The sequence below is a fragment of the Charadrius vociferus genome, unplaced genomic scaffold (assembly GCF_000708025.1).
Source record: "Charadrius vociferus isolate BGI_N301 unplaced genomic scaffold, ASM70802v2 scaffold26, whole genome shotgun sequence".
In the NCBI taxonomy this organism is placed as follows: Eukaryota; Metazoa; Chordata; class Aves; order Charadriiformes; family Charadriidae; genus Charadrius; species Charadrius vociferus.
The window spans coordinates 829,827-841,518 of NW_009649320.1; the positions used below are offsets into that span (position 1 = coordinate 829,827).

At 42.8% G+C, this 11,692-nt stretch overlaps 2 protein-coding genes across 2 annotated transcripts in view; both read right to left on the reverse strand.

Moving 5' to 3' along the window:
* Positions 1-1,304, reverse strand: part of SLC25A6 (solute carrier family 25 (mitochondrial carrier; adenine nucleotide translocator), member 6) — a 5,341-nt gene extending 4,037 nt beyond the window's left edge. Inside the window, exon 1 of the mRNA XM_009889459.1 lies at positions 1,233-1,304. Within this exon, the coding sequence (XP_009887761.1) occupies positions 1,233-1,304 (72 nt within the window). The remainder of the gene's footprint in view (positions 1-1,232) is intronic.
* Positions 1,305-4,230: 2,926 nt separating this feature from the next.
* Positions 4,231-11,692, reverse strand: part of ASMTL (acetylserotonin O-methyltransferase-like) — a 42,006-nt gene continuing 34,544 nt past the window's right edge. Inside the window, exons 11-13 of the mRNA XM_009889460.1 lie at positions 11,036-11,179; positions 10,420-10,542; positions 4,231-4,558 (exon numbers count right to left, since the gene is read on the reverse strand). Of these exons, the coding sequence (XP_009887762.1) occupies positions 4,344-4,558; positions 10,420-10,542; positions 11,036-11,179 (482 nt within the window). The 3' untranslated portion in view covers positions 4,231-4,343. The remainder of the gene's footprint in view (positions 4,559-10,419; positions 10,543-11,035; positions 11,180-11,692) is intronic.

The window sequence follows — 11,692 nt, forward strand, 5'->3', positions numbered from 1 at the left end:
GCCCCTGCGGCGCCAGTGGCGCAGCGCCGCGTCGCACAAGGCGGCCCGGGCCCCTGCCGGCACTCCGCCCGCCGCCGGCACCGGCCGCCTTTCTGAAGGGCGAAAGGCCGGGCCTCCGCCCGAGCCCGGCCTCCGCGAGGCCGTTGCTCAACCGAATTTTTTTCGGCCAGACGCGAAGCAGAGTGCGAGGCGGTGGAGCACCGGATTTGGGGTAGAGGTTTGTGAGCCCGGGCGGTCAATGAGTGGGACAAGCAGTTGGCAGCCAGTCACAAGTAGTGTTCCCCAGGGCTCGGTATTGGGGCCTGTTTTGCTGAACATATTCATCAGTGATCTGGATGAGGGGATCGAGTGCACCCTCAGTAAGTTTGCAGGCGACACCGAGTTGGGCGGGAGTGTCGATCTTGAAGGCTCTACAGAGGGATCTGGACAGGCTGGATCAATGGGCGAAGGCCAATGGTGTGAGGATCAGCAAGGCCAAGTGCTGGGTCCTGCAACACAACAACCCCATGCAGCGCTACAGGATTGGGGAAGAGTGCTGGAGAGCTGCCTGGCAGAGAAGGACCTGGGGGTGTTGGTGGACAGCCAGATGAACGTGAGCCGGCAGTGTGCCCAGGTGGCCAAGAAGGCCAACAGCATCCTGGCCTGTATCAGGAATAGTGCGGTGAACAGGACTAGGGAAGCGATCGTTCCCCGGTACTCGGCACTGGTGAGGCCCCACCTTGAGTACTGTGTTCAGTTTTTGGCCCCTCGCTACAAGAAAGACATTGAGGTGCTGGAGCATGTTCAGAGAAGGGCAATGAAGCTGGTGAGGTGGTCTAGAGCACAAGTCTTAGGAGGAGCAGCAGAGCGAACTGGGGTTGTTTAGTCTGGAGAAGAGGAGGCTGAGGGGAGACCTTACTGCTCTATACAACTACCTGAGAGAAGGTTGTAGTGAGGTGGGGGTTGGTCTCTTCTCCAAAGTAACAGGTATTAGGACATGAGGAAACTGCCTCAAATTGCACCAGCGGAGGTTTAGATTGAATATTAGGAATTTTTTTTTCCCTGAAAGGGTTGTCAAGCATTGGAACAGGCTGCCCGGGGAAGGGGTTGAGTCACCATCCCTGGAGGTATTTAAAAGACATGTAGATGTATTGCTGAGGGACATGGTTTAGTGGTAACTTGGCAGTACTAGATTAACAGCTGGACTTGATCTTAAAGGTCTTTTCCAACCTAAACAATTCTATGATTCTAACCAAGCGAACTGGAGGCTTATTTGGTGGCAACTGTCGGAAGCCAATGTAGGATGGAGGCACTGCTTTCTGCATGGGGCCCTGGATGCCAGCAGCAGCCATTAGGTGGACTGGAGGGGATTTGGGGGACCGGGTGCCAGCAGGTTTTGCTCCATGTTCGTCACTCTCAGGGTAATCCTGATTGAAGTCATCTCCTTGTTGCCAGGTTCTGCTCCCACCTGCTCCTCCTCACCATGGCAGTGCCAAGTGTCACATCGCCAGGCTTTCATCAGTCACTAAACTGATCCGAGACAATGAAATGCCAGAGAACGTAACTGCAGTTTCCTAGAGGAACAATGGGGAAGTGTGGTCCCAGCTTCTTGTTTGGGTGCTCAAAGTTAGATGCTGTGAAAAGCTCTTTTGCAGGTTGCCTGAGCGGGTACTCAGGGCAGGGCCTCTGCCCCTACAAAGACAGGCTGGGTCTCCGTCAGTAACTTCTGCTGATTTTATTGTATGCTGAAAGTGAAATTTTACATCTAATGGCCAAACTTTTGTCTGAAATTATACCTATTCTTTCTAAAAGTAAGTCTTTAAATTGTTCTGGCTGGAGGGAATTAGTTCACGTGCAACTTTTGTAACTGCTTTCACTTTTAATGGATGTTTCCTACTAAAGTAAATAAAGCCAAATATTTTTTTTAAATCATTGCCTGGTGAACCACAAAGTTGCAGTAGCTGAGGTGTCTGAAACCACTGCTTACACATGTATGTACTTCGCAGGATTTCAAAATGAGAGTGTCTGTCTGAGGATGTTGTGAGAACAGGATGTGCCAGGCACGGCCTTTGTCTCTGCTGTAGTACGACACGCTATGTATTATACGTCACTAGACATTTTTTTTTACATATCAAAAGATACAAAGTAAATTGTGTGCTATTTTATATTCTAAATCGTAATACAGATACAGTGAAGTTGGGACCAGTACTGTTCAGTATCTTCATCAGTGACATAGACAGTGAGATCGCGTGCACCCTCAGCAAGTTTGCAGACGATACCAAGCTGAGTGTTGCAGTTGACACGCCTGAGAGATGGGATGTCGTCAGAGGGACGGGACCTGGACAAGCTTGAGAAGTGGGGCGATGTGAACTTCATGAGGTTCAACAAGGCCAAATGCAAGGTCCTGCACATGGGTCAGGGCAACCCCCAGTATCAGTACAGGCTGGGGGATGAAGGGATTGAGAGTAGCCCTGTCAAGAAGGACTTGGGGGTACTGGTGGATGAAAAGCTGGACATGAGCCAACAATGTGCGCTCGCAGCCCAGAAAGCCAACCATATCCCGGGCTGCATCAAAAGCAGCATGGCCAGCAGGGCGAGGGAGGTGATTTTGCCCCTCTACTCTGCTCTGGTGAGACCCTGCCTGGAGCACTGCATCCAGCTCTGGAGCTCTCAGCACAGGAAAGACGTGGAGCTGTTGAAGCGTGTCGAGAGGAAGGCCATGAAGATGATGAGAGGGCTGGAGCACCTCTCCTATGAGGACAGGCTGAGAGAGTTGGGGTTGCTCAGCCTGGAGAAGAGAAGGCTCCATGGAGAACTTATTGTGGCCTTTCAATACTTAAAGGGGGATTATAAAAAAGATGAGGATACACTTTTTAGCAGGGCCTATTGCAATAGGACAAAAGGTAGGTAATGGCTTTAAACTGAAAGAGGAAAGATTTAGACCAGATACAAGGATGGAATTTTTTACAGTGAGGGTGGTGGAACACTGGAACATGTTGCCCAGAGAGGTGGTAGATGCCCCATCCCTGGAAACATTCAAGGTCGGGTTGGATGGGGCTCTGAACAACCTGATGTAGTTGAAGATGTCCCTGATCATTGCAGGGAGGGTTGGACTAGCTGACCTTTAAAGGTCCCTTCCAACCCAGACTATTGTATGATTCTATGAAGTGACTTCTGTGCCCACAAAGGGTCACAGTGTGACAGGACCATATTTTGGATGTAATTAATGAAAGGCTGTAGTGCGCGTATTCTCAGGCAGGCACAGAGAGCTTAGTGTGGTGGTTTTCTCTTAAAAAAAGCTTGTAATTGAATATTAATACTCTCATGGCACAACACAGTATGTGCAAGGTTAGGATTTTTTTCCCCCATAAAATTTTCTATTGATTAAAAAAGAACATGATACTCTGGGACTCTGAAGTGTTGTCAGTTTGAAAACGGAAGGTAAAATGTTCGTAACTTCTGTGACAGGAAACTGTTCAGTCAGTAGTTGTCCTGTCCTGTTCACCTTGTGAGCTCTGATGCATCTGACTGGGGGAAATCCTTTTCTATTTAGTACCATGCTTTTCTTTCTGTTTCTGCACTCTTTTTTTTTTTTTTTTTCCTTTATCTAATCTCATATTCTGGTATCCACTTTCATAAGAGCTCACAAATTAAGTAGGGCTAAAAAGGAGGAGGAGGATGTTCTTGAACCAAATATGGTGCCCCCACATTTCCTCTCCAATTATAATCACAGATGACACTTGTGCTTTTTTATACAACCGCTTTTTTTCAGAAGCCTCACAGAAGGCACTCATCTGTCTTGACTCTCCTGAGAAGCTGGTGCTCCAGTTCTTCTGCTTCCTATCTTGACAACGCCATTGCAGTAGTGGTTTCCAGACTTCCTTAGACAATGTTTCTTTATTTACAGTAGAGAGTGTAACATAAAATAATAGTAAAATGGATGGTGATGGAGTATTGAAATGATACCTGCTTTAACCTCCTGAAAAAGGTGCAAAGCAATGTGTGCTGGTCTAAAAACTGCGTTATTCTAATTGCACCAAGAAACTGATTTCTCAGCAAGGTGAATACTGCCATAAGGCTGCTGACACCATTTGTGGTTGGAAACTTGTTTCTGAGGGTACTACAGGTGTTGTGCAGCCACAGTATCACTACCATCAAATGATGCCAGAATCTCCTGGCATCATTTTACTAAAGTTCAAAATAAATGCAATCAATCTCTCTCCCTTTTTAAAAGTAATTTCAGAAAGCTGATGTAACATTTCTTGTTTATGGTATTGATGGGAAACTGAGAATGTATTTGCATAATTACAAAACATCAAACATAACTAGAAACATCCAGATTTTACTACTAAATTATTTCTTTTCTAGGTCTTAATGCAGAGAACGACATCTAGCAAACTTCCTGTAAATCTGATTTTGACATTTGTGAATCCATGTTGTTCCAGTAAGCGTCGATACTCAGAGCCACTTCTCTCCTTTCCCTCTGTCTGCACAAGCATGTTCAAAGACTGCAGCAGAGCTGTGCTCCTGATCTTCTTCTCATCATCCAACACCATTTCAGCCAGCAAAATCCCACAGCCTAATTTAAAAACAAATACACGCAACAGTACTAATCCATTATCAGGCAAGAGAATTTCTGCTAACATATATAAGGGTGCAAACTACAATACACAGGTGATTTCATTTATCATTTCTGGATTTGCTCTGTTATGAAGTGACTAATTGACTATGAAATGTATAACACATTCCTCTCACAAAACCCAGGAAATTCCCTTCCACAATATGGAGGGATCAAACACTCGCAAGTCAAGTCACGTCTCTGTTTTCAGGGGAAGGGATGACTTCTGTAGACTTGGCATGAGGTTTTAACAGTAAGACAGGAAGAGCAGTTACATCTCTTTGGGGTATATTGCTGCTCCACATTCATATCGAAATGGTGCCAAACAGACAAAACGGTGGATGGTGAGCATTATAGCAGCAAAGAAGTCAGTGTTGTACATTATTTCTGTAGGAACTGAGGCCTTTGTGGTGGCACTGATGTAGGGATGCGAGCAGAACTTAAATGATCCTGTTTACACACAGCCTCTTTCTCCATCTTTGGACCCATGAGGGGAAAGGGAAGACAAGAGTGGGCCGGTGACAAAACGAGCACTCTTTTACTCATTGTCCTTTGGCCTTGCTTCTTATGTGGTGGTTTCTTCTGGCACAGTGGGGGTAGGAGGCCACCAACTCAGATCAAAATAGCAGTATTTTACAATGATTTCAGTACTGCTAAGTGCTGAGTAACATTCATGTCTTTCTGACCCTTAAGTCAGTCTCCTCAGAGCCATTCCTACCCCTACACCTTAGACAGTTAACAACTGATAAAAAGTAAATTAAACATAACATTGCAGTTTTTTAGAGAAGAGACTGAGATCCGCAGATAAAATTGCTGGCTGAGACCTCGGTGTTAACTACCGGGAGTCATGAAAGTCCTTCAGGCAGCTTATCAATAGGTTCCCTGTTTCTTCCCCGTATCATCAGCTACCTTACTAAATGCAAGTTGAAGCCACTTAGCCTGTGATGAACCAATGACACAAGTTTGCTTCACAAAGAAAAAGGATTAGCCAAGCATGTCTGAGGTGAGCCCCAACCTACATTATCTCTCCAGTGGGATTCTTCTGCCCTAATTCAGTCATCCATAGATTAGATAGCTGTATTTCAGCTAGCTCTTCAAATATGTGCTATCCGCTCTTCAATGTATAATCACTTTTATTAGGAAAACCAGGAAATTTCCTTTCACAGAGAGGTGAGACAAATCATCTTCTGAAAATGCCTGTTTTTCTACTGACTGGAGAGCTCAAGGTGACTAGATGATCTGAATGCCTAATATTTAGGTATCAAAAGTTAGGGTGATGAAGTCCATTCGTTCTGATTCAAGTGGTTTCTATTCCCGCCTCCCTCCCCTGTCCTTTGCTGTGTGATTCGCCTTTGCCTTCAACAGAAGCACCTGAGAACTGCTGTTCCTGATTACCCAGCAAACATTGCTAGCTAGAGTAATGCAAGACTGTAATTTCTAAGTCACCATTATATTACAGCTTGGGAAGACAGTGTCCAAATTTCATAGATTCTGAAAAGAGGACACAAGTAGAACAGTCATTATATTTTGCCACGGCAAGTTATCTGGGACATCCGGATAACAATGGGGTAATCTGGGAAAATATACCCAGAAAGCACAACCAACGTGGAAAGAACACCTTCAAAAATTAGACACAATTAAGTTAGTACAAGGAAAAAGAAAAAAAAACCCACCTCTACAGTTAATGAAGATTTACTAATGTAATTGAAATTTCTTCATGAGAGGGACTGAAACAGAGTTAACTTTCAACCTTTTCAGGGTTTGATAAAGAAATAAAAAAACTACTTTGATAAAGAAATTTTGGCCATGGTTTTATAGGAGATAAAAATTAATGGTCATAACACTCTTTTCAGAATTAGGAAGTCATTTAATCCAGATTACCATTGTTTAGCAAGGATATAATTTCCAAAAGTGCTAGTCCTCCAAACAAAACATCCCCTCCCCCCCAATTAAATACCTCCACTAGCCAGGAGTCGGCTAACACATCCAAAACTGAATTGAGAGGCACTTAGCTGTTAAACAGCTCTTCCTAAGCTTTTGCACTGGGTTGCTCAGATGAAGTACTACCCTTTGCTTCTATCCCATTACTTTTCCAGGCACAAGGTCAAAAATTGATATCAAAGTGATTGACCTAGGACAGCCAACCAAGTTGTGTCTCTTCTTTCTTACAAACTTCTCTTTCTATCTTCCTCAAGGATTCTTGCCTCAGCCTTCAGTGAGCAAGTGCTGAAGTTCTTGTTTCTATTATTCATCTATCATTCTGTTAACCCCCATGACTCTCCACCTCAAAAAACTGTTTTCTGTTTATCACATTTCCTCTACACTGTTGTTAAGGCAGAATGTGGCTAAAAGACAGCATCCTCAAGAAGGCACAGCTGAACGTCACTTCCCAAGGAGCATAAAACCTACAGGCTTTATTGGCAGAAGTTCATTTGGATTTCAAAACTTAGCCCCCTCACTCTTCATGGCTTGGTTAGCGAACAGGCCCAAATTTTCCTCAGTTATGCCTACTGCTTAGGAAGTCTTTTCAGTGTAACACCATTAAATCCACCCCTTCTATCAGGCAGCAAAAGACACCAGCTTTCTCCAGAGCAACTGCAAAACTTAATTTGGACATTAATGAAAGAAGACAAATTCATAATTTCTCAAGTGATTATAGAACAGTTTAGGCTGAAATGGACCACAGGAGATCTCTAGTCCAACCTCCTGCTTGAAGCGGGGCAGCGCTACAGTCAGCTCAGCTTGCCCACGGCTTTGTTCTCAGATCCTGAAACCTCCAAGGACAGAGATTCCACAACCTCTCTGGGCAACCTGCTCCAATGCTTAATTACCCTGAGAGTGCAAAGCTGCGGTGCATTACCACAGACACCATGCCTAGGGAACTAATGCTCAGTGTGTATAGCGTGTTGTGCTTTAATCACAGAGTACACTGAGGTCATGCGGTAACCAAGCACATTCTATTCAAATTTTACAGTCAGATACATAGTACTTAGAGGCACAGTTTTAAAGTCTGTGACAGTTACAGCAGTGCCAACTTTAGGATTGAAATTTTCTCACTCAAACAGCTTATTAGCATCTTAAAGAACAGCATGATGAACTTTATGAATAACTATGAGTTGAGAAATGTCCGATTGCTGGAATGAGCCTCTCTCAAAATACAAACCTGTCAATATGGAAAAGAAACTTATTTTAAATTTATTCAGTTGTTGAATATTTTGCCTTGCCTCTTTAAATGTCTGTACAGATGAGATCAGTCAAATTTCCATTCATAAAAACCTCTGCTAAGAATTAAGAACCCCAATGTGGTAAAAGTCTGACATTTCCCTGACTTTGTACAGCTGAAGTGCTCTGTAGTAACCATGTTTCTCATGATGAATTGAATCAATGTGGCACTTTTGCTTTACTCAGTGCTCAAAGAGCAAAGTAACTTCTGATTAAGTAACATAAACCAGAGTCTACCAGGCAGATCCAACTCTTGACCTTGCTTATCAACTTGCTTTAATTTGCTGAGGTTGGTGATTCGGCATAGGCACGATCTCCTTCACACTGGTTTACTGGGGTTATTGCTGTAGAATTGTGGCAGGCAAGAAACTCACAACTGATAGAGAAGAAAGCCAGTTTGAAAGTACAACTTTAATCTCCAGAAAGGCTTCCGCTACAAAGTATACTTTAAATAGAAAAAAAAATATCAATGAAGTATCAGGGCAAAAAAAACCCCAAAACATTAGGAGAGGTAATATCAGTGACAAATTACTTGAAGAGATGGGATACAGTACTTCTCTAATTAAAGACTGGAACATGAAGAAACTTCTGCTTTTAATTTTCCTAAGAGAATTTATACATAAATCCTAAAACTCATCTCAAGGAATGAGACAGAAGGCATATATGGCCATCTAATCATATTCAGAAAAACCCGGAACTCACGGGAACAGCTCTCAACTGCAGCCTGTGTGGGTACATACTGTAGCTGGAGGTCAGAGGCTGCTGAAGTTTCTCTGTGACATAGCTGCTGTAGGAACATGCTTGACCTTTGTCCTATTTTCACTTTTGCCTGCGGGAAGAGTGCTTAAAAAAGGGTATCCTTGAGATGTTTTTGAGTTAAGCCTGACAGAAAAGTGAAAAGCATCCCCAAATTCATACAGGTGGTGCAGTATTCATTTTTATTTTTTCATTTCTGATAAAAAATGAGCAGTAACCACTGAATACACCACAGGGAGAGAATTCTCTTTAATTTTAAGGTCCAAGAAAAATAAGGTATTAATGAGGTTCATAAAAGCTTGTAGTTTTAACTTGCCATGCTATACAGCTATGTCAAGTCTAAGCTTAATATCGTCTGCAAACTAGCCAAAAGAACTGGACATAAAGGTGTTTAATACGAGTTTATAAAGGTGTTTAATAGGAGTTTTGGCCTGCCCCAGACACTTTTTAAATGCATAGAACTCACTCCTCCAGAAGCTGCAGTCCAACTTTTACACAAGTCCAACTTTTATACAAGGCCTGTAACAACTATGCTTCAGAGATAAAGGGTCAAAATGATCCTAAACTGACAATATGTGCTGGTCGATGATGGGTATATCGCACAAGTGTTGTAAAAAACTCAGCATCCCCGTTTGCTTCTGAGCACACTACAGTGGAAGATCCTTCCTGAAGCCCAAAACAGCATCTAATAAGTTTCCTGTGATCTTAATTTGTACATTTGTGAATCCATATTTCTCCAGTAGCTGTTTATATTCTGAGCCGCTTCTCTGCTTGCCTTCAGTCATACTGAGGGACTGCAGTACAGCTCTAGGAGGGTGCGTCTTCTGTTCGTCAAGCACAATTTCTGCCACTAGCAAGGCACTTCCTGCATTTCCAAAACAACCAAAAGCAGTTCAGTAAAGCATTTCTAGCTTCAAGTTTTCAGTGTTTTGTTCAGAGACATCCCTCTAACTAGTGTTCTAATGGTCTTCAGTGGAAATCAGAGATGGAAATTTACCTTCAGCAATCTCTTCCTGGAAGCAACCATTATTTGTTAACAGGAAGGGGGAGTTTAGAGCACTGTCTCCACTTCAGTGAAGTTCAGATCCCTTCCTGACTATGCTCTTAAACTCAGTCTTGTTTCCATTTGAACCAAGCAACTCTTCCAAGCATCTGCAATGCCCCAGCTTTCACATAAGAAGATTGAGACAGTCACCCATATTTTTCTTTCATAATTTACAAACAGGATCATGCTTTATGGCCTAGACCTCATTTTGAATGCTCTCATATGAAACAAACTCCATAGCAACAGTTAATCCTGTTGGATTAAGGAATCAGTGGATCTTAGCAGTCAGGCTTTTCTTCTTTTACACTGTCCAAATGTAGAAGAAAGCAGAAGAGGCTACATATTTCTCAAGAAATCTGTGCATAAAGTAGTGCTGAACTCCAATTTATCATATTCTGGCACCACTGAGCTAGCAAAACAAACTGCTGCTTCTTGATTAACCTGAAGGAACTTCAGTTAGACTAGTTGTCTGTATAGACATAAGGACATGCTTAGGTATTTGATGATACAGGGCTCAGTAAGAAAGACTGGGCATGGCAGAGATGGGGGAGATGACGCGGTGGTACGTGAAGCCTGCAACTATAGTAAGGGCTTATTTTATAAAGCTTTATTAGCAGCTTTGTTTCCTTTTCTTTTTTTTCTTAGTAGGTGTTACCATAATGCAAGCATAGACATTCAAGCAAAGGCTACTAGCATCAGACAGAAAAATACATTTTTTTGTAATATGAGCTTCTTATTATTACACATTATGTTTATGCATTAACATGCACCTTTAAGCCCCCAAGGTGAAAAAACTTACCTGGTTTGCAAACAGCTGATATCTTGCTTAACAGCACATGTACTTTTTCATCAGGCCAGTCATGAAGAATACGTGAAAGAATATAAAGATCTGCTTCTGGAAGATTATCCTTGAAGAAGTCACCTGTTGGGAAGCAGAGTTAGTACATTCCTACAGAAACCACAGAGTACATTCCTACAAAACGACATGAAATTATTGTGGAGGAAGTAGGAGCTTCAGCAGAGAGAAACAAGAATGAACAGGTATAGGGATGCACTGATTTGCAGATAAGGGAAGTGTAGTTAAAGAGCAGAGCAGATCACAGGTAAGAATTCTGTAACATATAATACCTAGATAAGAAAAGCCTGAGAAAAGAACATGCAGCCTCTACTCCCAGTGGTACCCAAAATTGACTAATTCATACTTATTTATCCACATTCTCCAATCATAGCCAGTTTGTTTTTATCCCCACAGGCTTGAGAAATACAATGTCCCCATTTAGCATGGGTGAGCCTACATTGCCTTGTACTAAGACACGCGTTTGGGGTTGGAGCAGGATAGCACACCATTTTCTGCAGAAAAGAGCCTGCTCTGTGCTCCAGGATAAATAAGACAAAAGATCACGTGTTACATTTACCTGATACAAATGTCACTGGAGCTGTGTGTTGTCCTGAAGGCTGAAAGTAAGAGGTGTTTGCAATGACTTCTGGAAGGTCAAATACTGTGACCTTGAGATTTGGGTATATTTGTACTAATTCATGAGCCAGAGCTCCAGTGCAACCTGTTGAAAGTTTAAAAAAAAAAAAAGCTAAATCAAGTCTTTTCTCGCAGCATTTGCAGACATTTTTAAAGACAAGGCTGTATATTAACATTAAGATAGAGGCCTCAAATCAGAATTAGAAGTAGACAGACAGTTCCACAGTTAACATGGGCAACAGCACTTCCTGGTGGATAGAGCAATGCTTTAAAGTCTGGGGAATGGAGGCGTTATTCCTTACTGTCACAGAACTGCTAATATGACCTTTGATACCAGTGCTTCAGGGTTTTTGGCAGCCAGAAAAACATTAAGGGCAAGGACATGTCATTTGTGGATGAAAAACACTACAGCCATTTACCATTCACAAAGCACTGATACCTGAAGCGTGACACTCTCCAGCATGGTGAAGGATAGGGATGGTAAAGTCTTGCAGTCTCTGCACAAATGGCAAAGGTTGCACCAGTACTGTGTTAATTCCTCCGACATGCTGTCCACCTCCCCAGGCACTAAGTAAAGTGTTCTTCCTTCAGTGGATCT